We start from the raw sequence: 26,546 nt of genomic DNA, 5'->3' as shown, positions 1-26,546 counted from the left end.
AATACGTTGTCACCACATTTTTTAGTCTAGGGGCAGTTTTAGGTCCTTTTTCATATATTATCATCCTCTTTTTTTTACATTTACCACTTGAGCTGTTATTTTTCGAAAATATTTGTCAAAAGATCTTAATTTCACATTCAAATGTCACTTACAATGGTAAATATATATTTTTTCTTTTCACATAAGATAATTAAGGAACCCATTATGAATTTATGGGTTTTAAATTCCGGAATAGTCAAGCTTTTTCTTCACAATTTTGTAAAATTTGCAAACTCTTAATAAGTTGTTAGACCCAAATGGTAATTTATTGTAAAAAATAAAAAAATTATGGCCTAGGTACTCCTCCTCGAACAAAATCCTAATTTTACAACCAAAAAAGGACATCAAATCGGAAAAAAAATTAAAGATTTTCTATTCAGACCCTTTAGATTAGCATAATATTCTTGATGTTATTGTTTGCAAATTGAGGAATACAGCAAACATGAGAATCATGATTTTGGTGGCAGTGTGGTTGTTATGAAGGAAATGGGAATTTGTGTGTGTGTGTGGGGGGGGGGGGGGGGAGAAGTTAATTTTTTTAACAATCAAAAGTTTGGTCATTTTTTTAGATGGGTCGAATTTTGGGGTTGGGTTAAAAAAAGAGTTAAGTGTGAGTTTATTTAATTGGGGTCATGGTTTAAAATTGGACAAATAAAAATTTGCCACGTGTAACTTAAATAAACTTTTTTGTATTTGGTATTGACCGTTAGTCGTAGGGCATAAGTGAGCCAGAAAGATAACGGTAGAGGTATTTTTGGCTCAATAGATGGACGGAAGGTATATTTGTATCAAATCGAATAGTCTGAGGGTAGTTTTGACACTTTTTCGTACGTTCATAAGTGGATTCAGACAATGTAAATTTGATAGATTCGATCTTTAGATTCTTAAATTTAAACTCATTAAACTATAAATATTATGGGTTCAAAAATATATATTGTTTTGGTAATTGTAGTGTTATTTCACACACACATACTAGTAATATAACTTCGGTTTGAACTATTAGTAATTAATGTAACGATTAGGAACCAGTATGCCGCATAAGCTCATATTATATTGTTTTCTTCTAATCAACACAATGTAAAGTCACATTTTTTTCTCTTAGCCGTCACATTAATCAAAGGGAAATTTCATTTCATTGTACAGTGTACACTATGAACAATAAACAAATACTTTGGTACATAATAATGGAGTGTGGCAAATCAGTGTAGCTCAGAGTTCAAAACAGCATTAAAATAAAAATAATAAAAAAAGGTTAAGCCATTTTTTCTTATTTGTCCAAAATTGTTGAGCAAAGTTATTCAAAGAGATACTCCCTCCGTTTACTTTTACTTTTACTTGACACGTTTTGATTTTTCACGCCCCTTAAGAAAATAACGATACCGATAATTAAAAAAAAGGATAAGGTTAGACTCCGAGTCTTTAAGAATTAATTTGAAACGAAACACTTTGTCTAGCCCTAATCGTCTTCTCGAACCACTCTAGTACGATGAATTAGAGATTCTGCCAGGAAAATTCAACACAATAGAAAAATTCATTCCGCCACGTTCATATGCCACTATTGTAAAAAAAAATTAAAAATGGTCAAATATATTCTTGTACAAGGTTTAAATATACTTATCGTTATATTTTAAGTCTAAATATATTTTTGCCGTAATATTATTAGTTCAAATATGCTCCGTTAAATTTGTCCAAAATGGACATCCAATCATACGTGGCACTGACATTTGATGAGGTGGATGACACATGTTTTGTCACCTCGGAGCTAACACATTTTACCCCTCTCTTCTAATTTTTTTTTTCCATCACTAAAATTTTATTCCACTACACCATTATTGACACCATTACTGCTACCATGATATAATATTATATTTCAAAATTATAGTCTTTTATATATAGATTAGGGGTGCTAATGTAACATTTACCTTATCAAATATAAGTGCTATGTAGGATTGGATATTCACCTTGTACAAACTTAACAAAAGAGTAGTATATTTGACCCAATAATATTATCGTAAAAATATATTTGGACCTAAAATATAATAAATATATATATTTAAATATTTTCTTACAGTATGGTATATTTGGCAATTTGAATGGAGTGCAGAAAGTTTGAAGAAAATGGGCTCATGCACCGATAGAAAAGCACGTGGATTCTATAGCATAGAATCTTAATGGCATATTCTTGTTTGAAACCCAAAGAAAAAATATATTAAAAGAGCAAAAAAGGAACCTGTCCAATTCTCATCCTAGATTTGGAAAAAGCAAATCAAAGGTTGCAAAAGAAGGATTAGACAAAATTAAAAGATCAAAGAAAAAGCTTTCATGCCCCCAAATATTTTAAACATACAAACACGGAATATATGCTTAGCTGTTTCCCACCACTTTCATGACCCTTAATAAAATGATATTTTTAATCAAAATAATAAAATAAAAGTTGAAACTACAAGCAATTTTTATAGATACGGTCGACTTAGAATGAGTTTTGCTTGTTCAACTGAATTCTCGAGTCGAGGAGATGCAAGCGAGCAAAGAAACACTTCTTGTAACCAAAATAAAAATTTCATGATTTCTTTCGATTAGAAATATGTATATATACAAAATTATTTAATTATATATATAGATAATAAGATCATATTTATTATGAAACCATTTTAGTCTCAAATTGTAGGATTGGAACGACTATTGGCACAATCAAACATCTCTATAATGGAATCTCTATATAACAGTTATTCACTATAAATCTAAAAAAAATTCAGAACTGATTTTTATGTTATATATATATATATATATATATATATATATATATGCCCTCTATAACAACACTTCAGTATAACACCCAAAGAATATTGAAATAAATTATTGAGAAAGGAATTACTTGAGAATTAGTTAGTTAAGCATAATTAGTGAAAGGATTATTTATGTAAGACAAGTTTAGTTGGTTTGTAATGTTAGATGGTAGTTATAGGTGTGGACAACTGTCAAAGTAGAAATACATATATACATGTACAGTGTAACAAAAAGGCTTAAGTCAATTCATTTTTAAAAAATACACTTTGCTTAATATTTCTCTCTCTAGAAAGTTCTCTCGTTCTCTCGTTCTCTCGTTCTTCTCCTCTGCCCAGATTAGGGCTCAGATCAGTTGAGCTTCAAGCTCACATTTTGACATGGTATCAGAACCACACGACCATTAGTGTGGTCTCACTCGTCTTCATTTTAATCTTCTCAAGGTTTGGTGGTGAAGGTCAGCAATGGCGGTTGATGATACAGAGACGGAAAAGCTGAGTCACAATCATCCACTGTTCCTGAACTGAAATGATCATTCTGGAGCGATGTTGATTTCTCTACAGTTGTGAGGGCCAGAAAATTACTCTGTGTGGAGCCGAGCGATGAGAATCGCTATCCTAGGACGAAACAAGCTAGGGTTTATTGAAGGCACATGCAAAAGGGAGAATTATGGTCCAAATCTTATAGATTTGTGGGAACGCTGCAATGTTATCGTCTTATCGTGGATCATGAACTATGTTTCACCAGAATTGCTTAGTGGAATCGTCTACTCCTCAAAAGTTAGTGAGGTCTGGAGCGACTTGAAGGAAAATTTGATAAAGTTGATTGTTCCATAATTTATCAAATCCATAAAAAAAATTGCCATAATCAGTCAAGGCACTAGCTCAATTTCAACCTATTTCTCGAGGCTTAGGGTTCTTGGGGCAGAATTTGAAAGTCTAGCCCCAATGGGATGTAATTGTGCAAGATCGAGTGAATCTGTCATATTCATGGAGAGACTGAGACTCCTGCAGTTTCTCATGGGACTAAATGAATCATATGAGCAGGCTCGTAGTCAAATTTTGATGATGACACCAGCTCCACCAGTTAATAAGGCATATTCTATGTTGATGGAAGCGGAAAATCAGCGAAGTGTGACCAACACTTTTGTTTCTGCAGAAGGAACAGAAGCAACTGCCTTAATGACCACAAAAACTGGATATCAAGCAGGGAATCAACAACCTACGTATCAGGCAGGGTACCAACAAACTGGATATCAATAGAGAGGCAAGAAAAACTACAATCTCGTGTCTGATTTGAGCAAGTTAAGAGGACACACTAGGGATGGATGTTATAAAATAATAAGATATCCCTCTGAATTCAAGTTTAAGAAGAAAATTGGCAACAATATGGCACACAATGCAACCTTGGAGTACAGGAAATCTAAAGAGTGTGGAGAAGCAAGCCTTCAGGCAGGAACAGACAAAAACAACATAGCAGGAGGAATAGCAGGAGCTTTTTTTACTGTGGAACAATACAACCAAATCTTAAAGCTGCTGAGTAAGGAAAACAATGTAGACAGCTCTGCAAATATGTCAGGTATTATTAGAGCTTTTCTTGTAGAATGCAACAGAGAATGGATTGTAGACACTGGAGCAACGAACCATATGGTTTCTGATCTAGGGCTAATGAGTGATTATACAGAAGTTAGTAATGCTGACACAAAGCAGGTGCACCTGCCCAATGGAGGGGTAACACATGTGTCACACATTGGTTCTTGTAAGATTACAGGAGATGAGTTAGTCGATAATGTGCTTTACATACCTGATCTCAAGTACAACTTACTGTCTGTAGCAAAAATCACCAAAGAATTGAAATATGTTGCTAGGTTTTTTCCTGAATTATGTGTCTTCCAGGACCTTTACAATGGAAAGGTGATGGGGATTAGTAGAGAGAGATATGGCCTCTACTTACTCACTCAATCCCTCAATAAAAATAATAAGGCTACAAAAACAAGTTTGATAGCAACAATAAAGGAGCAGAATATTGAACTGTGGCACATGAGGCTTGGACATGCACCAGTTGGACCATTACAACATGTTCTAAATTTGGGACAAAATGACTGTAAAGCAGCATTAGAAAACTGTGTTGTATGTCCCTTAGCTAGACATACTAGGTTGCCTTTCAATAATAACACAAGTAGAGTTGTAGGGATTTTTGACTTGTTGCACATTGATGTATGAGGGCCCTATAGTGTGCAAACATTTGATGGAAATAAGATGTTCTTGACTGTAGTTGATGACCATTCTAGAATGACATGGTTATTTTTGTTAAAGTTGAAGAGTGATGTAATAATAATGCTAAGGAACTTTCTGAAATTGGTGCAGAATCAGTTTAATAAAATAGTCAAAATCATTAGATCAGATAATGGAGGTGAATTCCTAAATTCTGAATGCAAGAAAATATTTGAAAGTTTTGGAATAATTCATCAGAGAACTTGTGTGTATGTACCCCAACAGAATGAGGTTGCAGAAAGAAAGCACAAACATATATTGGAGACAACTAGAGCTATTAGATTTCAAGGGGGAATTCCTTTAAGATTTTGGGGACATTGTGTATTGACAACACTATACTTGATCAATAGAATTTCCTCTCAAGTGCTGGGTAAGAAGAGTCCCTATGAAGTGTTTCATCTCCAGAAGCCAAAGTTAGATCTTCTGAGAACAATGTGTTGTTTATACTATGCAAAGAAGATGAATTCCCAGGATAAATTTGAGCCACGAGCAATAGTTGTTGTGATGATGGGATACTCAAAATGCAGCAAAGGCTACATATTATATGATATAACTTATCACTCTTTCTTTGTTAACACGGATGTATTGTTTAAGGAAACTATTTTTCATTTTAAACACAAAAGCTCAAAGCAGTTACACCTTTTTGCAGCAGAAAAGAATCTTGTTTTCCCCTTAACCACACCTGCAACTGTACACCTGGAAGATGATTCTCCAGCCACTCTATATCAAGCTACTGAGACTGCAGGGTTGCTTACAACAGAAGATAACTTTGATGAGCATGAGGCAGCAGTTGAAATTCCAGTGTTTCATGACACTCTTTCCACTGATAACAACTCCTCAGTTGATCCAGATTTACCACAAGAAGAGCATGTACCAGTTGAAGTTCAACCATCTCATGATGAACAATTGAGGAGGTCAAATAGACCCAAAAGAAATCATGCTTGGATGACAGATTATATTGTTAATCCTATGAAGCCTAAGTTAGAGATTCCACATGCCATGAGTAGCTATATTGATTATAGTACTCTGAAACCCCAATATCGCCAATCTTTGGCACTCTTTACATCTGATCATGAACCAAGTTCTTTTAAAGAGGCAGTTGATGACCCAAAATGGGTGGAATCAATGAGAGCAGAAATACAAGCAATTGAAGACAACAAAACCTGGGAGCTGGTACCACTTCCAACAGGCAAGGTCCCTATTAGTTGCAAATGGGTATTCAAAATCAAGTACAAGGCTAATGGAGATGTGGAAAGATATAAGGCAAGGTTGGTAGCTAAAGGTTACAACCAACAATAGGGTTTAGACTACCATGAGACCTTTTCACACGTGGTAAAAATTATCACTGTCAGGACATTTATCTCAATAGCAGCTTCTGAGGGTTGACACATTCATCAAATGGATGTGTTCAATGCCTTCTTGCAAGGAGATTTGCATGATGAAGTGTACATGTCACTACCTGAAGGTTTTGCAAGCCATGGGGAGTCTAGAGGCATGGTATGCAGGCTTGCAAAATCCCTATATGGACTAAAACAAGCGAGCAGACAATAGAATATCAAACTCACAGATGCCTTGATCACACAGTGTTTTACTTAGAGCAGTTTGGATCATTCATTATTCACAAAGAGGCAAGATTTTAACATAGTTGTGATTGTAGTGTATGTGGATGACATGCTGGTGACATGCAACAGTTTGGAGTTGATTGAATCCACTAAAAGGGGGATGTAACATGCCTTCAAAATGAAGGACCTAGGTGAATTAAAATATTTTCTGGGTATAGAATTTGCTAGATCTCAAAGAGGGATTGTTATGAACCAGAGGAAATATGCACTTGAGATCATTACAGAACTGGGACTAAGTGCATCTAAACCTGCTTGGACACCACTTGAATTCAATCAGAAGGTGACAAATAAAGAGTTAGGAGACTTGCAGGGAGAGGTAAATGATGAATTGATGGAAAATAAGGGAAAGTACCAAAAGCTGATAGGGAAACTTCTGTATTTGACCCTCACTAGGCTGGATATTGCCTTTGCAGTGCATACACTTAGTCAATTTATGCAAAATCCCAAGAGATAACACTGGGAAGCAACCCTAAGGATTGTCAGGTATATCAAAAGAGAATCTGGATTGGGAATACTCATGAGTAGCAAGAAGGAAAATAGCCTGATAGCATACTATGATGCTGATTGGGCATCATGTCCAAACACTAGGAAGTCAGTAACAGGATTCATCATCAAGCATGGAGATTCACTTTATTTCTTGGAAATCAAAGAAACATAACACAATTTCCAGAAGTTCTGCAGAAGAAGAGTATAGAAGTATGGCTTCAACAGTCGCAAAACTTGTTTGGGTGATAGGGTTGTTCAAAGAACTGGGAATAGAGATAAAAAGGCCAGTAAGTCTGTACTGTGACAACAAAGCAGCCTTACACATAGCAACAAATCCAGTGTACCATGAGAGGAAAAAGCACATCGAAATCGACTGTCACTTCATAAGGGAAAAGATTCAACAAGGACTGGTGGAGACACAACACATTTGTTCTCAGGAGCAGCATGCTGACATTAACGAAATCTCTGTTAAGACATCAAGCTGGGAGTGCTACATGTTTTTGCACCTACCAGCTTAAGGGGGAGTGTTGAGAAAGGAGTTACTTGAGAATTAGTTAGTTAAGCATAATTAGTAAAAGGATTATTTATGTAAGAAGATTTTAGTTGGTTTGTAATGTTAGATGGTAGTTATAAGTGTGGACGTCAAAGTAGAAATACATATATACATGTACAATGTAACAAAAAGGCTTAAGTCAATTCATTTTCAAAAAATACACTTTGCTCAATATTTCTCTCTAGAAAGTTCTCTCGTTCTTCTCCTCTGCCCAGATTAGGGCTCAGATCAGTTGAGCTTCAAGCTCACATTTCGACATAAACGAGGTTGTTATAGAGAAATTTGACTATACATGAACATACTTCAGGAACTTTCTTCTTATTTTCTAGAATTAAGTGGTAATATAGAATGATTTAAAGAGAAGACCGACATTTATGTCTGTTTCAAAATTAAGAGCTAGATAATTGTTTGTTTGCCTAAATCTTGATAATTAAGTTTCATGTGCTAAAGTATGGGTATGGCCATTGAAGGAAACGAATACTGAAAATGTGCCAACATTGGGTGGTTCATACGTGAAGGGCATAAAAGAATAAAATGGAAGGGGTTGGTCTTCTTTCTGAATTTATGATTATATACACCATAGTATAAAAGAAATTCAATTTTCGAATAATTCAACTGTTATATAGCATAAGATTTGTTCTCTTTTTCCACGTTCTCCTCCCTTTTGTTTAGAAAAAAAGTGGGCAAATATCACTTTTAGTCCGAGCCAGATATTATTTATATTCGATAACCAAAAATTATATAAAATTTATATATTTTTTGTACATAACATTCAGAAATGTACATATATACAAAAATTATATATTTTTCGGCTATTATTTTTAGAGTGGCTATACAGTGTCATGTTCACAAAAGAGTTTAAGTATAGTATATTTGTAAATATGCATTGATATGTAAAAATATTTAAACAATCAAGTCATTTATTAGATTATTATAGGTAAATACTTTGATAAGCATTAATTGGTAACTAACCCACTATTGTATTTAAAATTTACCGACAACGTAAAAAAAAATTATACGGTATACTGCCAAACCTCTCTATAACAACATCATTTGTTCCAAATATTTTTGGATGTTATAGCGAAGTGTTGTTATAGAGAACATATATTATAACATAACATAAAAATTAGTTTCGGAAAAGCTTAGCTTTTATAGTGAAGTGTTGTTATATAAGAATGTTGTTATAGAGAGATCTGACCGTATATAACTTAAATCTTAAAAGTAGCTCAGTTTTTTTCCATTTTCAATTTCCTAAAATGATTTCAAAAAGAATATCCGAAAAGGATTTAGGAAAAGGATGTCTCCTTGGATATTTTCTTGGTATCGATCTCTTTATTTTCTTTTTAAAGATAGATTTGGTGTTTATATGTCCTCCATATGTTTTGATACTATAGAGAAAAGTCAATATTTATTGTGATAAAAATTAAAGGAATCAGACCCCACTTCACTTTCACTAGTCACAAGCTTTCATCAGTGTTTAGCTCACCCAACAAATTTAGAACATTTTAAAAATTAAATTTGTTTAATCATATCCCTCTTTCTTTTTAATCCGTCGTGAAATAAAGACGAAGGTGAAACTGCGAGCAATTTTATCGGACAATATTGCATCTAGATTTTATTCGGATTTTAATTACAAATTTCTTCGAAATTGTCAGTAGTTAGTACTTATATTATTATATCAGCATGGGGATTGAATAATTTTAAGTGATAGTGCTTTAATAATTTTAGGTTCGTACAAATTGAATTACTGCATGTCCTGCAAAATAAGTAGATATAGAAAAATATTAAGGTGATATAAGAAGAATCAAACTCAATCGAAGCATATTAATGAGCCTTAAACGAGTATGTTGAAGTCAAAAAGCATAATAATAAGAGCTGATAAAACAGAAATTATTTTAGAAATCCAAGTGCATGTACATCTATAACATAAAATTTTCATAATCAATGACTTAAAATTTCTACTAGTATATTATAGTACGGGTAACTGAAGTTGTATTCGTGTGACTTATAGGTCAAAAGTTCGAGACGTTGAAATAATTATTAATATTTGTGTTAGGATAAGTTGTTTATCACATCCTATAAACTGCGACCCTTTTCCGGAACGGAACCCTACGTGAATGCGAAATGCTTTATGCATCGGGCGGCTTTATCGTGGGGTGGGACCAGAGAGTGTCATAATTGGAAGCTGTGGGGTCCATGGAAGGGAAAAAAGAAGAGAAAAAAAGGGAAGGCAAGGCACTATGAACGGTGTCGAGATGCTGCCGACTAATGAATGAATGAAAAAGAAGAAGAAAGAAACAAGAAAATATCATACGTAGAATTTAATAAAGTAATGACACCTTAACATTTTATTGTTGTAAGTTACGTTGTAACATTTGTACGTCTGCGTCAGTCCACCTGCCCTTTCCCTTCACGGAAGGTAACAGCTAACAGCTATGACCCAACCGCTACTGTTTCAGCCCGCCTTTTTTTCTTCATTTTTATTTCTTTATTTAAAACAAAATATTTGGTTGGACTTTTTATTACATGGACCCCTTATTTTGCCACGATAAAAGTTGTCAAGCTATCCTATTTTTCATTTTTATCGCTACAGCTTTTGCTTCAGTTATATTTTCTTGGGCTGTTTTACAATTTGTTTTTCCGTAGTTCTTCATCGTAGTTGTTGTATTTATGGTTTGAACTAAATTTATCGGAATAATCTTTCCACATTCACAAAGTAAAAGTAAGATCAATGTACATACTACCCTTTTAATATTTTATTTGTGAGAATATAATTATAAAGTTATGCTTGTCATTTAATTATTTAACTTTTACTTAATAGTATCGTTCATTAGAAGTTGTAGGAATACACCAAATGGCTTATAAGTAGAGCTAATGGTTTCTTCCCAATCTCAAGAGGAATGAAATCCTTTAAGTGAAATCGACTCATGAATAATAATCGATAAAATAATTTTTTAAGTGAAATCGACTCGTGAATAATATATATATTTTTTAAAAAGTGGAATCGACTCATAAATAACAGTAATCTTTTTTGAATAGTATGCTATTTTCTACTCAATTTCAATCACTTCTTTTTTCCAATTTCAATTAAGTATATTTTCTAAATGCTTACTCACTAGTATTTACCAATTGAAAGTATTTATGGTTATAAACAAAACAACCTAAACCATCAATGGCTGTCTTAATTTCCATTTCCCACACGCAGTTTCCTTTCCCCGCAAAAACACACACACACACACACTGACTAATACACGTACCTGTACACACATAGCAGCCACATACACAATCACTATATGTCCCTACACATACAGTATATATTACACACACGTGCCCTTTTCTCTCTCTTCTCCTCATCATTTTCCTCATTTTCATTGCCGGCGCACACAATCAGAAAAAAAAGCCCTAGCTCTAATCTCCCCCTTTTCTCTCTGTTAAAAAAAAAAAAAAAAATCCCATCTGGGTTTTGCTCAAAATCCAATCTTTTAAGGTATTTTCTTGGATCTATTGTCTTTTTTTTTTCTCCTCAAGCTGAGTTCTATCTGATTTTAAGGTTTTTGCAGCTTTGAGTGCAAGATTTAGTTTTTATTGTATGTTCATGATTGCTTTTTTTTCTTCTTCTTAATTAAGCCCTGTAATCAACAGTTTTTTTTTTTTTTTGTAAAAGAAAAGGGTGTGAATTATAGTAAATTCAATCCTGAAAGGTATTTTCTTTGATATGTTGCATCTCTTTCAGCTGTTTTTTTTTAATTAAGAGTTTGCAATTTGATGTTTCTTGTATGCTTATGATTGTTTTACTTAATACAATGCTTTGTTAATTGAGCACTCTAATCACCACTCTTTGTAAAAAAAAAAAGGGGAATTGTGGCCCTAAATTCCGTTCTTTTTTTACTGTCTCTATTAAAATCTGTTGTGGCTTTTGCACAAAATAATATCTTGTAAGGTATTTTGGTGGATCTATCATTTCTGTTTCTAGATGGGCTCTGTGTCTGGTTTTAAGGTTTTGCAAAAAAAATTATACAAGTTTTGATTTTTATTGTATATTCATGACTGCTTTACTTAATAGTAAAATGTTTTGTTAGTTGAGCCATGTATTCGCGATCTTTTGTGAAAGAAAAAGATGGGAATTAGCCTTAGGTCTCCTTCTCCGTCTATCTCTCTAAAAATCCAATCTTGGAATATTTTTTTTGGATATTTTAAGGTGGGTTCTTTCTGGTGTTTAAGGTTTTTTTTTTTATTTCTGTATGTTCATTGATTGCTTGACTTAGTACTATGCTTTGTTAATTGAGCCCTGCAATCACCTCTTTATGTAAAAAGAAAAAAGGCTGAAATTGTAGCTGAATCTGTAATAATTGAATTGAATTCTTGATGATGCAGTTTAAAGCTAGTTTCTATTCTTTTAGTTGGATGTAGAATTTCACAAGTTGGGCCTTGGAAAGTGTAACTGACTATGTTGCAAATCAATAAAATGATTTCTTGGTAACGCCCTGTAATCACCAGGTTTTTTGAAATAAGGAGGTGGTAGTTGTGGTTTAATCTGTAATTATCGAATTAAGTTCATGATGTATAGTTAAAAGCTAGTATCTTTGTTATTACTAGATTTGTTATTTTTAGCTGGATTAGACATCCTTTTATAGTTGGGTGTTGCAAAATTGATGTTTATGTTGCAAATATTTCCTTCTGATATTTGTTATATAGTTGTATTGGACATCCTTTAGATCTTGTTTGGTTGATATCTAATCTGTATGTGAGTTGAGTCGTCTGATTCATTTGCTCCTTTTTTTGGCTTCTCGTAAGCTCTTATCAACTCTCTTTCTGTTGTCTTGTTTGATCACTTAGGAAGGGAGCACAGAAGGGAATGGAACGTCAAGTATTCTGGATGTAGGGAATTGAACGTCAAGTATTCTGGTCAGGTCTATGATCTCGAAGAAAATTGGATTCACATAATGGATTAACTGAAAGGTACATTTAGCTACATCTCATTTTAGCTGTATTTTCGAAGAAGATTGACCTTCTTTGAGATTCTGCCTGCGGATGTAGATGTTTCACGCTTATCTTCACTTGTTAGTAAATATCCTTGTACTTCTGTTATCTCTGACAAAAAAGTATCAATCTTTATATGCGAGTCTTAAACCTATGTATACTTGGTCCTTGATTTCCGTGTTGACTAGCTGTAGATGGGTAAGGTCTATTTCTAGTTTCCGCCAGCTGCAGACCTTCTTGCCCACTGAAAACTGAAAAGAAAGGCTTGCAAGTAACCTGGTACCCTTACAAACAAAAAAATTATAGTATTTGGAAAGGAATTAAAGGGAACATTTGTAGGTTCTAGCTTTAATTATGACAAGGATATAAGTGGTTTTGATGAAAATTATTGAATGGTTAAGAAAAACTAACAAAAAATATCTGCAGCACCTCCAAGAATGAAAATGAACTACAGTACATTTTATGACAAAGCTAAAAAGAAAAGTGAGACAATTTCTAGGACAAATCAGCTTATAGAAATTCATTAATTTTTTTAACTAAAAAACAAAAATGAATTCAGTTAGAACTAAAGAAATTATTCAACCATAATATAAGAGTCGCCTTCTAGTGAAAGGAATCTTTGATGATTAAAGCTACCCTTCTCTCTCTCTGAGTTGGTATGTGTACTTTTTTTCCTTTGACATCTGATGTTGAACTAAATTGTTGGACATATAGGTTTAGTGCGGTGGAAAACAAAATATAGGTTGGTGAAAGAAAAACTTTTTCAGTCTTTTGTAAAGTTCAGCTGCTTATTCGCAAAGAAGAAAAAGGTTTAGCTTCTACTGTGTAGCTAAAATAAGCATTCCTTTGGAACTGTTCAGAGCTTTCTGCTAAATATATTAGGACAATATAGACCACTTTATAGAAGTTTTAGCTACAAAAATAGAAAGAGGGGAAATTTTAAAATTATGAAAATTAGAGAACAGTATCCTGCAAGCTTATAGAGGAAAAAGTTACCTAAGTGTGGTTAATATTGTGTACTATTCGAACTGTGCCCCATTGAATCTCGTGGATTTCTCGGTTGTAAGAAAAATATCGTGTACTATTTCCAAATAGCTTATTCTTCTGCCCAATAAATTATTTTGATTTTTTTGGGTCTGTTCTACTCTTGACGTGATCATCTCTTCTGTTTGGAAGGAGAGAGACGCAATGTTTGCTTATTATTGTGACTCGATCTGGTGCAGGATGTTGGTCTGTCATGATTTTGCAGTGGTGATTTTGATGCTGCACAAAGTTTTACTTCCTTGCTGCTGATTACAAGAACTTGGGGTAAAATTTGATTGCTAATGGATCGAAAGGATACTTCAGGATTCGTAAGCGGGGGTGCGATGTGTTCTTGTAGACACATCTAACCGTAGTTAAGACTAACTTTTCTTAAGCCCGGAAGTCAGGCGACTGTTCTTTTTCAATTGAGATTTTGTTCAAATAGGAGTTTTTGTACCAGCTATTAGCTTATGGATCCCAGATTCCGCTATGTGGGGTTTACTGTGAAACCTCAGTTAAATGCATTCAAGAATCTGGGCAAATCCGTCACACTTGGTGGAGCTGGAGTTGGAGGTGGTCATTGTGCTGATACCACCTTACGGCTTGATTCCATTGGCTCTTCAATTCCTTCTATCCCTTCCGCAAAAGGAATCAAGCGGAAATGGAGCTCAATTGGTGGATCTGCTGATCAGCAAATTGGTTCATCTTTGTGCCTAGGCTTAGGCAACTCGTCAAGTTCCTCTGATAGTAAGGGGAGCTCAGGCGCTGCGTGCACTTCAATGTCTTCAGCAAGAGAAAATGATGAAGGGTCTTCGATGGACCTGGACTTGGACTTCAGTCTCCATCTTGGTAATGAGAAGATCCCGAGCTCAAAAAAGTCTGCTCACCCCAGTTCAAGTAAACTTGACAAAGGGCTTGCAGTTGATCTGGAACTAAGTCTTTCTAGTGGTGCTGCTGAATCTGATGTTACTACTGTTCATTTGCTCTCCACCTCACCACAAAGTATCATGAAGGCGCCACAGGCTATAGCTGGAGCTTTTCACACTGATGAAGTATCAACAGCTACACATTGGAAGACCAGCAACATTTTCCCTCCATTACAAACTCCAAAGGAAGCTGGTTCTAGTTACTTCTTGAACCAGGCTGCAACACAAATCAAGCAAGCTCCAGTCTCTCCTGATCTCTCGTCAAGTTTAATCACAAATTCAAAAAGCTCAGTCACCTGTACTTCCGGGTTAACACAACAGCAGCAGCAGCAACAACGTAACAGTAGTACCAAACAGTGTCAGTTCGAGGGATGCGTAAAAGGAGCAAGAGGTGCTTCTGGCCTTTGCATTGCTCATGGTGGGGGCCGTAGGTGTCAGAAACTTGGCTGCCACAAGGGAGCTGAGGGCCGGACTGCATTTTGCAAAGCCCACGGGGGTGGTCGTCGGTGTGAGTTCCTAGGTTGCACCAAGAGTGCGGAAGGACGCACTGACTTTTGCATTGCTCATGGGGGTGGACGCCGTTGCAGTCAAGATGGGTGCACTCGTGCTGCCAGAGGGAAGTCTGGATTATGCATTCGACATGGCGGTGGCAAGAGATGCCAGAACGAGGGCTGCACCAAAAGCGCAGAAGGTCTCTCTGGCCTCTGCATTTCACATGGAGGTGGCCGGCGCTGTCAGTACCCCCAGTGCACTAAAGGAGCGCAAGGAAGCACCATGTTCTGCAAGGCACATGGTGGTGGTAAACGTTGCACCTTTGAAGGGTGCAACAAGGGCGCAGAGGGGAGCACGCCTTTTTGTAAGGGTCATGGTGGTGGGAAAAGATGTTCATTCCAAGGAGGTGGGGTCTGCCCGAAGAGTGTTCATGGGGGGACACTCTTCTGCGTGGCGCATGGTGGTGGCAAGAGATGTGCCGTGTCAGAGTGTACCAAGAGTGCAAGGGGAAGAACTGATTTTTGTGTACGCCATGGTGGTGGAAGAAGATGCAAAGTTGAAGACTGTGGAAAAAGTGCTCAGGGAAGCACTGATTTCTGCAAGGCCCACGGCGGAGGGAAGAGATGCTCTTGGGGTCAGCCCGATTCTGAATTTGGCCAAGGTGACGGTCCTTGCAACTCATTTGCTAGAGGGAAGACTGGACTTTGTGCATCTCATGGTGCTCTCGTGCAAGACAAACGTGTTCATGGTGGTGCCACTTTAGGGGCTATGGTCCTGGATTCAGCGCCAAACCAGTCCGAGAAGATGAAGGGTATTGTCAACCTAGAAGACATCTGTTTTGATGTCATGAAAATGCAGAGTGGTGCTATGACGTCTGCCTATGGTTCTGATATGGAACATTTTGGATTAAAGCAAAAAACTAGTATGCAAGTTGGAGGTAGCTCATCGTCAGTTTCTGAAGGAAGGGTGCATGGAGGAAGTTTGATGGCATTGCTGGCAAGTGGTTCTGGCCGTACCTCAAACAGCAGCAAGGGAGCAGTTACTGCATCTGAGCCCGGGAATTCTTTCCTAGTTTCCAAGAACTGGATGTAAGATGTATAGCCACTCTGTATTCTCAAGTTGATTGTAAGACTACAGCGTTTCCACCTCTATGTTATGTCATTTTCGTTTTAGCTTCTTCACTGATACAGTGACTGAAGCTTCTCTTTCTTGTGTTTAAGTGGGTTTGAACTAGTACTTTTTACTGTTAAAAGTATGTGTGTCAATAAGGGGAACCCACTAGGGTCAAAATTAGCCTTGTGAGGTTGGTCATTGGTATTTGTTCTATGTACATAGCTTTTTTCATGTAACATTTGGTCTTTGTGAATATTCAGTGGAGTATGAGAACTTGTAATAGTAAACCTTCTAGCAGCTTTTCATCCTGAGGTTCTATATTTTCCATTTGATTATTTGAATATTATGAAGGTTCCAATAGCTAACATCGCGTTATAGTAATTCATACAGTTGAATGCAAGTTTTCATTTCATTTCATAATTTGGTGTGAGGAGATATGAATGCATGTCTGTAGCTCTTTGTAATCGTTCCACTGAGCAGTGAACTTCAGTCAGAAGAGATGTTTTGGGGCATTGTTGCATGCTGCATACATCTTTGCTCAAAGATCTTAGTAGCTCTGCAGCTTGACTTGCTTCTTCCTCAATCTCTCTGAAATGTTATCCTCAGATTATATGGTGCCTAAAAAGAAATCAAGGCGATGAGATGAATTTGTCAGTCATATATTTCAAGAGTTTAACTTATGTGCACTGACATTGTACAACTCTTTTATACCATCAAGCTAAGATTACCTAATATGCAGCAGGTGACTAAAATAGTAATTTTGATTTTGTGACAAATTAGTGAGGCATCCTAAGAAGGGGAGCCTTGGCATAACCGGTAAAGTTGATGCTATGTGACCAGGAGGTCACGGGTTTGAGCCGTGGAAATAGCCTCTTGCAGAAATGCAGGGTAAGGCTGCGTATGATGGACTCTTATGGTCCGGCCCTCCCCCGAATCCCGCGCATAGCGGGAGTTTAGTACATCGGGCTAACCTTTTTAGTGAGACACCCTCACAGGTGAAAGTCCACCAAATGTTACAGTGTGAATCTATGATGAAACAATATAGTTTTGTTTACAACTTTTAAGAAAATCTGAGTACTCTTAATATTCCAGATGCTTCTGTTTTTCATTATAAACAAGAAGTAACAATGCAGAAAACATGACTAACAAATGGACCAACTTACTTCCAAACAACAACTGAATCACAAATATTGTGTGTCACTTCCTCCTATAACTCTGTGAAATCATACAATTCCAGTTTGATTAATAGCTTAAACTTCACCATCCTATCACATGGAGAAGAAGATCCAACGTCCTTACTTGTTTCTTTTTTCAGTAGCCTTTGCTTTCCTTGTTACAGATCCATTCGGTTTAAGTCCAGTCGGGGAAAATGACTTTAGGCCAGTGAAGAATGATATTGCACCATATGAACAAGTCATAGAAAGTTGGCATGGAGACAAAAAGAGCCGGTTAAGCCTCGGGAATTTGGAGTTTGTTAATGAAATCTATGGTCCTGAATCACTAGAATTTGATATTTCAGGCCGTGGTCCATATGCCGGACTAGCTGATGGACGCATTGTAAGGTGGCTCGGAGAAGATATTGGCTGGGAAACATTTGCACTTGTCACTCATAACTGGTAAGCATATATACTGTAATTTCAGTAACTATAATTTTGTTTTTCCATTGATGTATGTGTACTTTATAAGGTCGGAGAAGCTGTGTGCAAAAGGGAAAGATTCAACGACGTCTAAACAATGGAAAGTCGAGCCAAAATGTGGGAGGCCGCTTGGCCTAAGGTTTAACAAACAGAGCGGCGATTTGTACATAGCAGATGCTTACTATGGACTCCTGGTTGTTGGTCCAGAAGGAGGCGTGGCGACGTCTTTGGCTACACATGTCGAAGGGAAGCCCATACTCTTTGCCAATGACCTTGATATCCATACAAATGGCTCCATCTTCTTCACTGACACTAGCAAGAAATACAACAGAGTGTAAGTTAGTTAAAAAAATTAATCTTTCTGACTTTGCCAAATAGTAGTACTAATTCTTTAGTATGTGTATGTAGGAACCATTTTCTTATAATGTTAGAAGGAGAAGACACTGGTAGGATTCTTAGGTATGATATTGCTACAAGAAGTACTCATGTTGTTTTGGATGGATTGGCTTTTCCTAATGGGGTACAATTATCAAAGGATCAATCTTTTCTTCTCTTCACTGAAACAACCAATTGCCGGTATGTATCCATCTTCTCTACCCCACCCCCCTCCTTCCCCCCTAAAAAGGGAAAATAAAAAGGGTCGCACCTCAAGGGGTGTGACGTAGACAACTTACTGTAACAGTCCAGCCCACAAGTGATAGTGTCAGTTTTGGGCCTAGGGCCGCATGACTTTTAAAACGAGTCATTAGAGTCTAAGGTCTGTTTACGTATATACCCAGCATTTCTCCTGCATTTTGTCGATGTAGAATTCGCCTGGGGTGTCACATAGTAGCTCTGATATCATATGTAACAACTCAACCCACTAGTGAAATTGTCCGCTTTGGGCCTAGAACGACACAACTTTTAAAACGCGTCACTGGAGACTAAGGTCTGTTTACTTATATACCTGACATCTCTCTTGTGTTTTGTCGATGTGGGATTCGCCTAGGGTGTCACACCTACCCTAATACAAGCATTAGTGGCTGCTTCCACAGCTCGAACTTGTGACCTATAGGTCACACGGAGGCAACTTTATCGTTGCTCCAAAGCTCCCCTTATTTAATTCAGACTAGATCGCCTAAATTTTATCTGTTGTTGTTGTTATTGTCGTCAGGCTAATGAAATTGTGGCTAGAGGGTGGAAAAGCAGGCAGTGTTGAGGTTATCGCGAATTTGCCAGGATTTCCAGACAATGTAAGGGCGAACGACAAAGGTGAGTTTTGGGTGGCAATTGATTGTTGTCGAACAAGATCACAAGAAATTCTCATTCATAATCCATGGATGAGAAGCATATATTTTCGATTGCCAGTTCAAATGCGTTACTTAGCAAGATTGATGGGAATGAGAATGTACACTGTTATCTCACTCTTCAATGAAAATGGAGAAATTATTGATGTTCTTGAAGATAAGAAAGGTGTAGTTATGAAGTTGGTAAGTGAAGTTAGAGAAAACAATGGCAAGCTATGGATTGGAACTGTTGCTCATAACCATATTGCTACACTTCCTTACCCCTAATTATGGATTATAATCGTTTTTTTTTTTAATAATTAGCAAATTCACTTGTTCTTTACTTTATTCAATATAAATTCCCTTTACCTACTTTGAGTTATTTTTGTGGAAATAAATGAGACATGCATGTTGCTATTTTATTGTTTAAACAATCCGTTCCTCTTAACTAGAGGCGGACCTATGTATAATAATGGAGGGTCATAGGACCCTATAAACTTCGGCAGAAAATGATTATATAAATAATTTGTCACTCTTAACACTACAAGCATTTAGGGGTACTTGTTCAACAGAATAGTGGTGCCCCTGTCGCGTAATAAAATCTTGATTTCACCTCTAGTCTTAACAAAATACCAAAGAATATGTGGCATCCAAAGATCCTCATCCAACAAGCCGTTGAAGTGTTACGCTTTGCCTTAACTTGCCTTATACAAGTCTATAATGTGCATAACTATTGGTATTGATCTCACTCAAGACATAGTATAATTGATCATATTTATAAATGGGGTTGAAGAATTTCATGTTTACAAAAAGTAACTATGGTATCAAACTTTGTAGCTACATAAAGGAAAAGACTTCATTATCATAATTTTTTGCGCTTTCATGGTTGCAGAGTATTATTCCGCAACCATACATTCTAATTGCATTGAAGCAATAAACTTGACCACAATGTTTTCACCTTTTAGCCCGATCTTTACGTATCTGGTTTAATCGACTTTATATTAGCCATATATTAATTGAGTTATTAACTATAATCTTTACGTATTTAGTAATGATACCAAAAATGGTACAAAATGTACAAACAATTTTTTCAACTGCTCAGCTTCAATAATCTGGTCTAGGATCATTTTCTTGACTTTTGGCTTGTAAAAAAGCCAAACAATTACGACAAAATGGAGTACGTTTCTTTTTATTCAATATTGTAACACTGACCTACCCAAAAAAAAAAACCTTCAACAACACTTTGTTAAAGTTACAAAATCAATTGGTGAAAAAAATATGAAAACCCCGAAGTGTGAAGATTCTTGGATTTTGGACTACTCTTTTTTTCTTTCCTTTTTTTTTTTTACTTTTGGTACAAAGATTTGGGACTACTCACCCTTAAAGCAAGACAACTCTATATTTGTGTACTTTTTCGTACGTAGGTAACTTGTCATTGTTTTTAGTAATGTTTGATGTAAAACTATACCATTTAAATATGCATCTCATTAATAATAGTAATTTATTTGTATGTGTATCACTCCACCAATAGATCCACGTGAATAATACTTCCTCTTGTCTCAAATATTAGTCATGTACTTTTTTCACAATGTTCGACGTTTTAAAGAAAATTAAAATATGGTTATTACTTTTAAACAAATACCTTTATGATTATAATTATTAAAATATTTTCTTAAGCAAGTTAGAATTTTTAAAAGACAAATAATGTCAATAACATGCCGTATCAACAATTACATAAATAGAAATAAGGAAAAGAAGCGCTATAAGCAAACAACAAGTCAACAACTATGCATTAATTGTTATTTGCAAACAAATTGAGGTCGATTGTAGATTAAATAATGGGCAAAAATTATTTTTAACTTGCGATCGAAACTATTCACGTACAATAGCTAAAAACACATATAAAATTTGTATATTTTTTATATATAATATACAAAAATATATATATAAATTGTATAAAAATATAAATTTTTAGCTATTATTTTGAGAGCATTATTTTTTCTTTAAATAACAGAAAAAACTATTTTTAAAAAAAGAAGGAAATCTGGAAAGGAACAATATTCCCTACTGTACCAAGCGATAATAGAATCCAATAGATTCTCTTCCTCACGTCAACCGTCAAAAACGTCAACTTGCATAGCAGACATAACATTAAAATAAAATAAAAATAAAAAATAAAAAAGAAGAAAAAATTGCAATCTCAAAATTAAATGAAAACCATCCACTAGGGTTTTTTTTTTTGTGCTTCGAGGAAGAAGCAATGTAGATGAAAAATGCACAAATCCAATGTATTCAATTCCTCCATTTGCTCACAAAATTAGAGCTTCTTATCTTTACCATAATCAAATTGGTCTCATGCTGAGCTCCAATTATACTCACTCTTTTCCCCAACGCCCTCTCCTTTCAACTTCAGCTCCTAAATTTAGGGTTTCCACATTTTCCCCCAAATCTCTACCCACACTTCCACATAGAGTCAAAATCTCTGAACCCCATCACCGGATTTCTACCAAGGTAACATTTTTTCTAGCAATTCAATCTTTTTTTGCCATAAAGTTCTAATCTTTATTATTATTTTGTATCATTGGAGCTCAATTTATTGGATCTTTGTGTTTTTGGTTGTGGGCTTTGGTAATATAGGTAGTGGGCTTATGTTTTTTTCTGTAAATTTCATATTTACTAGCTATAAAGTTCCAATCTTTATGATTATTATGTACCTTTAGAGCTTAGTTTACTGTTTTTGTTTTAGTTGTGGGCTTTAGTAGTATAGGTAGTTTATGGTTATTATGTATCTTTAGAGTTTAATTTGTTGAATCTTTGTGTTTATAGTTGTGGGCGTTGGTAGTAATGTACTGGGTTTGTGTTTTCTGAATCTTTTTTGTACAATTCAATCTTTGCTGGGCATAAGTTTGATTCTTTGCTCATTGTTCTGTATTTCTGGAGTTCAGTTTGTCGATTCTTTGTGTTTATAGTTGTGGGTGTAGGTAATATAGGTAGTAGGTAGTGTTTTTTTGTTTGGTAAATCTGGTTTTGTGACATTTGATCTTTACTCGTCATAAATTTCCGATCTTTACTCGTTTTTTGGGTATTTCTAGAGTTTAGTTATTGATTCTTAGTGTTTATAGTTGTGGCATTAGGTAATATAAGTAGCGGATTTATGTTTGCTAGGTCATCCAAGGTAACCTATTACACAGTTTCTACCTGTACCAATTAATTCTGCGTATGAACTCAAATAGTTATCTTTTTGTAACATTTCAGTCTATACGCTTCATAACGTTTCAATCTGTACTCATTTGTAGAGTTTATTTTGTTAATGCTTTGTTTTTATAGTTTTGGGGTAAGATGATATAGGTAGTGCGTTTGTTTTCTTCTAGGATATCCAAGGTTACCTACCTCAAAGTTTCAACCTTTACTAGTGATTCTATATCTGAACCCAGATAATGATCTTCTTGAACATTCTTTATTCCCCGTAAAGCTCCAACTTTTGTTCATTTTTCTGTATTTCTGATGTGTATTTTGTTAATTCTTTGTGCTTTTAGTTGTGGGGAGGGTTTGTGTTTACTGGGATGCCCAAGGTTGCCTACCACAAAGTTTCAACCTTTACTAGCGATTCTGTTCTGTGCGCATTTGGGTGTTTCATAGATAGAGAGTTCATTTCCATTGGACAGATCAGCTACCACAATTGTTTTTGGATGTTAATAGAGTTGTGCTTTGGTTTCTTGTTCTTATACGGTGATGGTACTACAATTTAAGCGAGTTAGGTTGTTGTTTTTTGGTTTGTGATGTGGTGTACATGTTCAGCTGTTAAATTACTGCAATTAACTGTAGTAATTTTTTTGAAGTAATGTGGTACTATGAGTAAATTGAATGTAACTTATTTTAAGTATTTATCCAGTACATTCAATGTCTTCTAATGATTTCTTATGCTACTTGGTTATGTACATTTCTAGACTTTAGATACTTAACAATTTTGCAGAGGTGGAAAATTTCATGCTTTAGGAATGAAGAACCGTCTCCAGGTGCCTCCAACCCTGAGTTTATTGATGAAGTTTTACATGAGGAATTGAAGAAGCCAGAAATTGATAAACCAAGCGTTGAGAAAAGAAACTGGATTTCGCGACTTAGAGAGGTAATATGCTTTCATTTATAGAGATGGTGTTTCTTACATGCCGTGCAGCAATGGAGCTATGAGTCCCTTATTTGCCATGATATTTTTTTGTTTGGATTTTTTTTTTTATTTTTTGGTGGGGGGGGGGGGCGGGGTGGATGGAGGGTGTGTTGTATAATTTTTCTGTTGCTTCATTTTTCATGACAACCTTCTGTCTTGACTAGTATTACCTCTATCAAATTGTATTTCTTAAGGAGAACCCACCATCATTTCCGCTGAACAGGAGTTAGCTTTCCCAAGGATACATTTGAATCTAGAAGGCAATTATTACATGAGAGTTTGAAATTAGTTCCTTCTATGAACCATTTAAACGTTGTTTATAATGACATTCTTCCACAATTAGAAACCACTTTCTAAGTCCCTTGAACTTTTGTATTAGTAACAAAAGCTTCATCTTAGATTTGCTAGTTTTAATCTTTTTCTTTGTCCTTGTAGTCTGCTGAAAAAGGAAAGAGAAAAAACATATTTTCTACAATCCCATCTTTTGCCAAGCATGCTATCCAAATCCCTTCTTTCCAATGGATAACTGTATGCCAAAAGGGCACAGCCCTATGTGTCTCAAACATGTTCACCAGAGTGTTGAGTCCATGTGCTGTGCATTAGTTAATTCGGACATTAGGGCCACCAAGAAGACAAGAACTATTCTTTATAGATATGCTTTAGGCTCATTGCTCCACATCCTTGCAGGAAGACTTTTCTTTGATGAGTATTTGTTAATTATTGACACATATGATCAATTACTAAAAACAATCTTTTCTCATGTTTAATAAGAGCTTCATGCTTTTCAGGCTGCAGATGTAGTATTTAAAGTGATCGGAAAACCATGGACTGTTCCATGGACAGCTGAGACCATCCTGCAGGTAAAGTGTCTTCCTTCTTAATGATGAGGCCTAACCAAGACTCAGTGTACAATTTTTTTTCTCATCGTGCCGAAGTTATCGTGCCTAAGTTACTGGTGGTGAAGGCATGGCTGTAGTTTGTTCGTTTGTCAAGTTACTTTGTACCAACGTATCCCACCAAAAAAAGGGAAAAGAAAAGAAAGAGGTTGCCTTATTCAATTATGTGTCAGGAGATTACCTCAGTGGAGGTCATACTCATGATAGTTGCACTTATTTACAAGGAAAGGAAAAAACGGAAATCAGAATTATCTATAATTAAAAAAATAGTTTCGAGTAGTTGTCCAATTTCTGCACAGGCTCCGATTGTAGGTCTTAAGTAGTCTATCTAGCAATGAAACTGGTACATAAAATGCTTATTTCCCTCTTTAAGTTACCTAGTTCTACTACCTAACCATCCTCAATTTTTTGTTTTCCAACCTTGTTGTCCCTGACTTTGTAAAGCTCGGCATAGTTTTTACACCTCCAGTGATTGCTAATCATGACTTGAATGTTATACGAGAGACATTGTGCTTCCTTATACATGTTGTTATAACACATACTTGTTGTTTTCAACTTATCTATGTTATGCGTGTCACGTGGTAACCTCTTATCGACCAGAGCTGTGGTTGTGCAGGTTATGCTTCTTTGGATAGTCTCATTTTGGTTTATAGGTTCTTGGATGATTCCTTTTGGAGCCTATATGGTAGGTATTAGCAAAGAATCGCTCACATTCAGAGGGCAGGCTTTGTTCAGCCTTTTGACCGATGTAACTGAGGGTCTTGCTGGAATCCTAATTCTTAAACGCTGTCTATCTCGTTTTCGTCCCCTTCCATCAGATTGGTTCAAGTTTAGTCTGAAAGGGAACTGGCTCTTCGACGTTCTTCTCGGATGTCTCATGTTTCCATTGGTGAACCGTCTCTCACAGTTCAACCTGGACCTATTGCCCGTTCTCCCTTCAACTCCCGTAACTCTCTCTAGTGTGGAGCAGTCTATATTGGCACGGGATCCAGTGGCGATGGCGCTGTACGCGTTGGTACTTGTTGTGTGTGCCCCTCTTTGGGAGGAGATTGTATTTAGGGGATTCCTCCTTCCTTCACTGACAAAATATATGCCTGTATGGTGTTCAATTCTTATGAGTTCGGTTGCATTTGCTTTAGCACATTTTAATGTACAAAGGATGTTACCACTAATTTTTCTAGGGGTTGTAATGGGTGTAATATATGGACGTTCAAGGAATTTATTGCCATCCATCCTCTTACATAGTCTGTGGAATGGCTTTGTATTCTTAGATTTAATGAAATGAAATAAAACTTATTTCAATTCATGTGATTTAATAAATTATCTTCATAATATTGTGCTTTGTTGGAATCTTTATGTCGTTGTCAGCGTGCTGGTTATTGTACTGAAAATTTTCATTACTTTGTGCATGCAAGTGTTTCTGATTTTACTACAATACAGGAAAATTAGTGGAATTTCACAAGTGGGTCTGGTGAGTGTTGTGTGTTCGCAGACCTTACCCCTACATTATGAAGGTATAGAGGTTGTTTCCGGTAGACCCTCTGCTCAAGAAAAGAAAAGGGAGCGAAAAATAATCAATGGTATCAACAAAGTAATATGACAATGAAAGCAAGTGACACAATATGTAACATCAAAGATTAGGAATATGGAAATACAAGAATAATGCCCGACTATGGGTAAGAATGACACTGTGTAATAACAAGGAACTGTGAATAGTAAAATATAAGACTAGTTCTAACACTGTTGGTTAGACTAAGAGTAATTCTCGACTACTTATTAACCCACAACCCTAATACTCGACCTTCGGGCCTTCCTAGAGTGAGTTGAAAATGCTTATCATTTATTTAAATTTTGGTGTGCCGAGTTTCTCGATTTATGCTGATGAAAGATAACTACTACATAATGAAATAATTGAGATGAAAGCAAGCTAGTCCGAGATGCATATGTGTTTGGTTGCAGATGACAAGTTAACTGATGCTTTTACTAAAAACAAGAAATGGTGCAATCATTGAGATATCAATGGTATTAGTAATGATAAGGATAGCAAATGTTACACGTAGAACTTATGTGCAAATTATTAAAAGAACATAGGACTATGAGGAGCCACTTGGTCACAGCTAAATTTGGTGACTGTCAATGGCTTACTGTCAAGTGGCAAATGGCAGCAATAGAAAGGAAAAGTGATTTAAAAGAAGAAAAATCTATGGGTGGAAATGAAGTGGTATTTGAGCTTAGCCCTCCAGTTGTTAACACATCGTGATTTGGGAATTCAATTTTAAATGATAATACTAC

General features: G+C 35.8%; 5 protein-coding genes across 6 annotated transcripts; all 5 read left to right on the top strand.

Moving 5' to 3' along the window:
* Window positions 1–3,770: 3,770 nt before the first annotated feature.
* LOC104120260 (uncharacterized) lies at window positions 3,771–4,085 on the top strand. The gene has a single exon (XM_009631996.1). The coding sequence runs from the start codon at window positions 3,771–3,773 to the stop codon at window positions 4,083–4,085; it is 315 nt and encodes a 104-aa protein (XP_009630291.1).
* A 2,409-nt stretch (window positions 4,086–6,494) lies between these two features.
* On the top strand, window positions 6,495–7,172 carry LOC138898224 (uncharacterized mitochondrial protein AtMg00810-like). The gene is made up of 2 exons (XM_070184272.1): window positions 6,495–6,593; window positions 6,915–7,172. The coding sequence occupies exons 1-2, from the start codon at window positions 6,495–6,497 to the stop codon at window positions 7,170–7,172; spliced, it is 357 nt and encodes a 118-aa protein (XP_070040373.1).
* A 3,920-nt stretch (window positions 7,173–11,092) lies between these two features.
* Window positions 11,093–16,651, top strand: LOC104120257 (uncharacterized). 2 transcript variants are annotated; one of them, XM_009631992.4, is made up of 3 exons: window positions 11,093–11,244; window positions 12,594–12,716; window positions 13,961–16,651. In XM_009631992.4, the coding sequence occupies exon 3, from the start codon at window positions 14,231–14,233 to the stop codon at window positions 16,268–16,270; it is 2,040 nt and encodes a 679-aa protein (XP_009630287.1). In that variant the 5' UTR covers window positions 11,093–11,244; window positions 12,594–12,716; window positions 13,961–14,230; the 3' UTR covers window positions 16,271–16,651. The 2 variants fall into 2 exon arrangements, with proteins under 2 accessions (XP_009630287.1, XP_018634585.1); XM_018779069.3 differs by lacking the exon at window positions 12,594–12,716 and having other exon boundaries at window positions 11,102–11,244.
* Window positions 16,652–16,981: 330 nt separating this feature from the next.
* On the top strand, window positions 16,982–19,582 carry LOC104120258 (protein STRICTOSIDINE SYNTHASE-LIKE 13). The gene is made up of 4 exons (XM_009631993.4): window positions 16,982–17,907; window positions 17,978–18,262; window positions 18,337–18,504; window positions 19,082–19,582. Exons 1-4 carry the CDS (start codon window positions 17,564–17,566, stop codon window positions 19,479–19,481), a joined length of 1,197 nt encoding a protein of 398 aa, XP_009630288.1. The 5' UTR covers window positions 16,982–17,563; the 3' UTR covers window positions 19,482–19,582.
* Window positions 19,583–21,303: 1,721 nt separating this feature from the next.
* LOC104120259 (uncharacterized) lies at window positions 21,304–25,556 on the top strand. The gene is made up of 4 exons (XM_009631995.4): window positions 21,304–21,704; window positions 23,167–23,319; window positions 24,147–24,218; window positions 24,871–25,556. The coding sequence occupies exons 1-4, from the start codon at window positions 21,480–21,482 to the stop codon at window positions 25,537–25,539; spliced, it is 1,119 nt and encodes a 372-aa protein (XP_009630290.1). The 5' UTR covers window positions 21,304–21,479; the 3' UTR covers window positions 25,540–25,556.
* Window positions 25,557–26,546: the final 990 nt, after the last annotated feature.

Source organism: Nicotiana tomentosiformis, chromosome 8 (genome assembly GCF_000390325.3).
Source record: "Nicotiana tomentosiformis chromosome 8, ASM39032v3, whole genome shotgun sequence".
In the NCBI taxonomy this organism is placed as follows: domain Eukaryota; kingdom Viridiplantae; phylum Streptophyta; class Magnoliopsida; order Solanales; family Solanaceae; genus Nicotiana; species Nicotiana tomentosiformis.
This window is presented reverse-complemented; position numbering and strand designations above follow the sequence as displayed.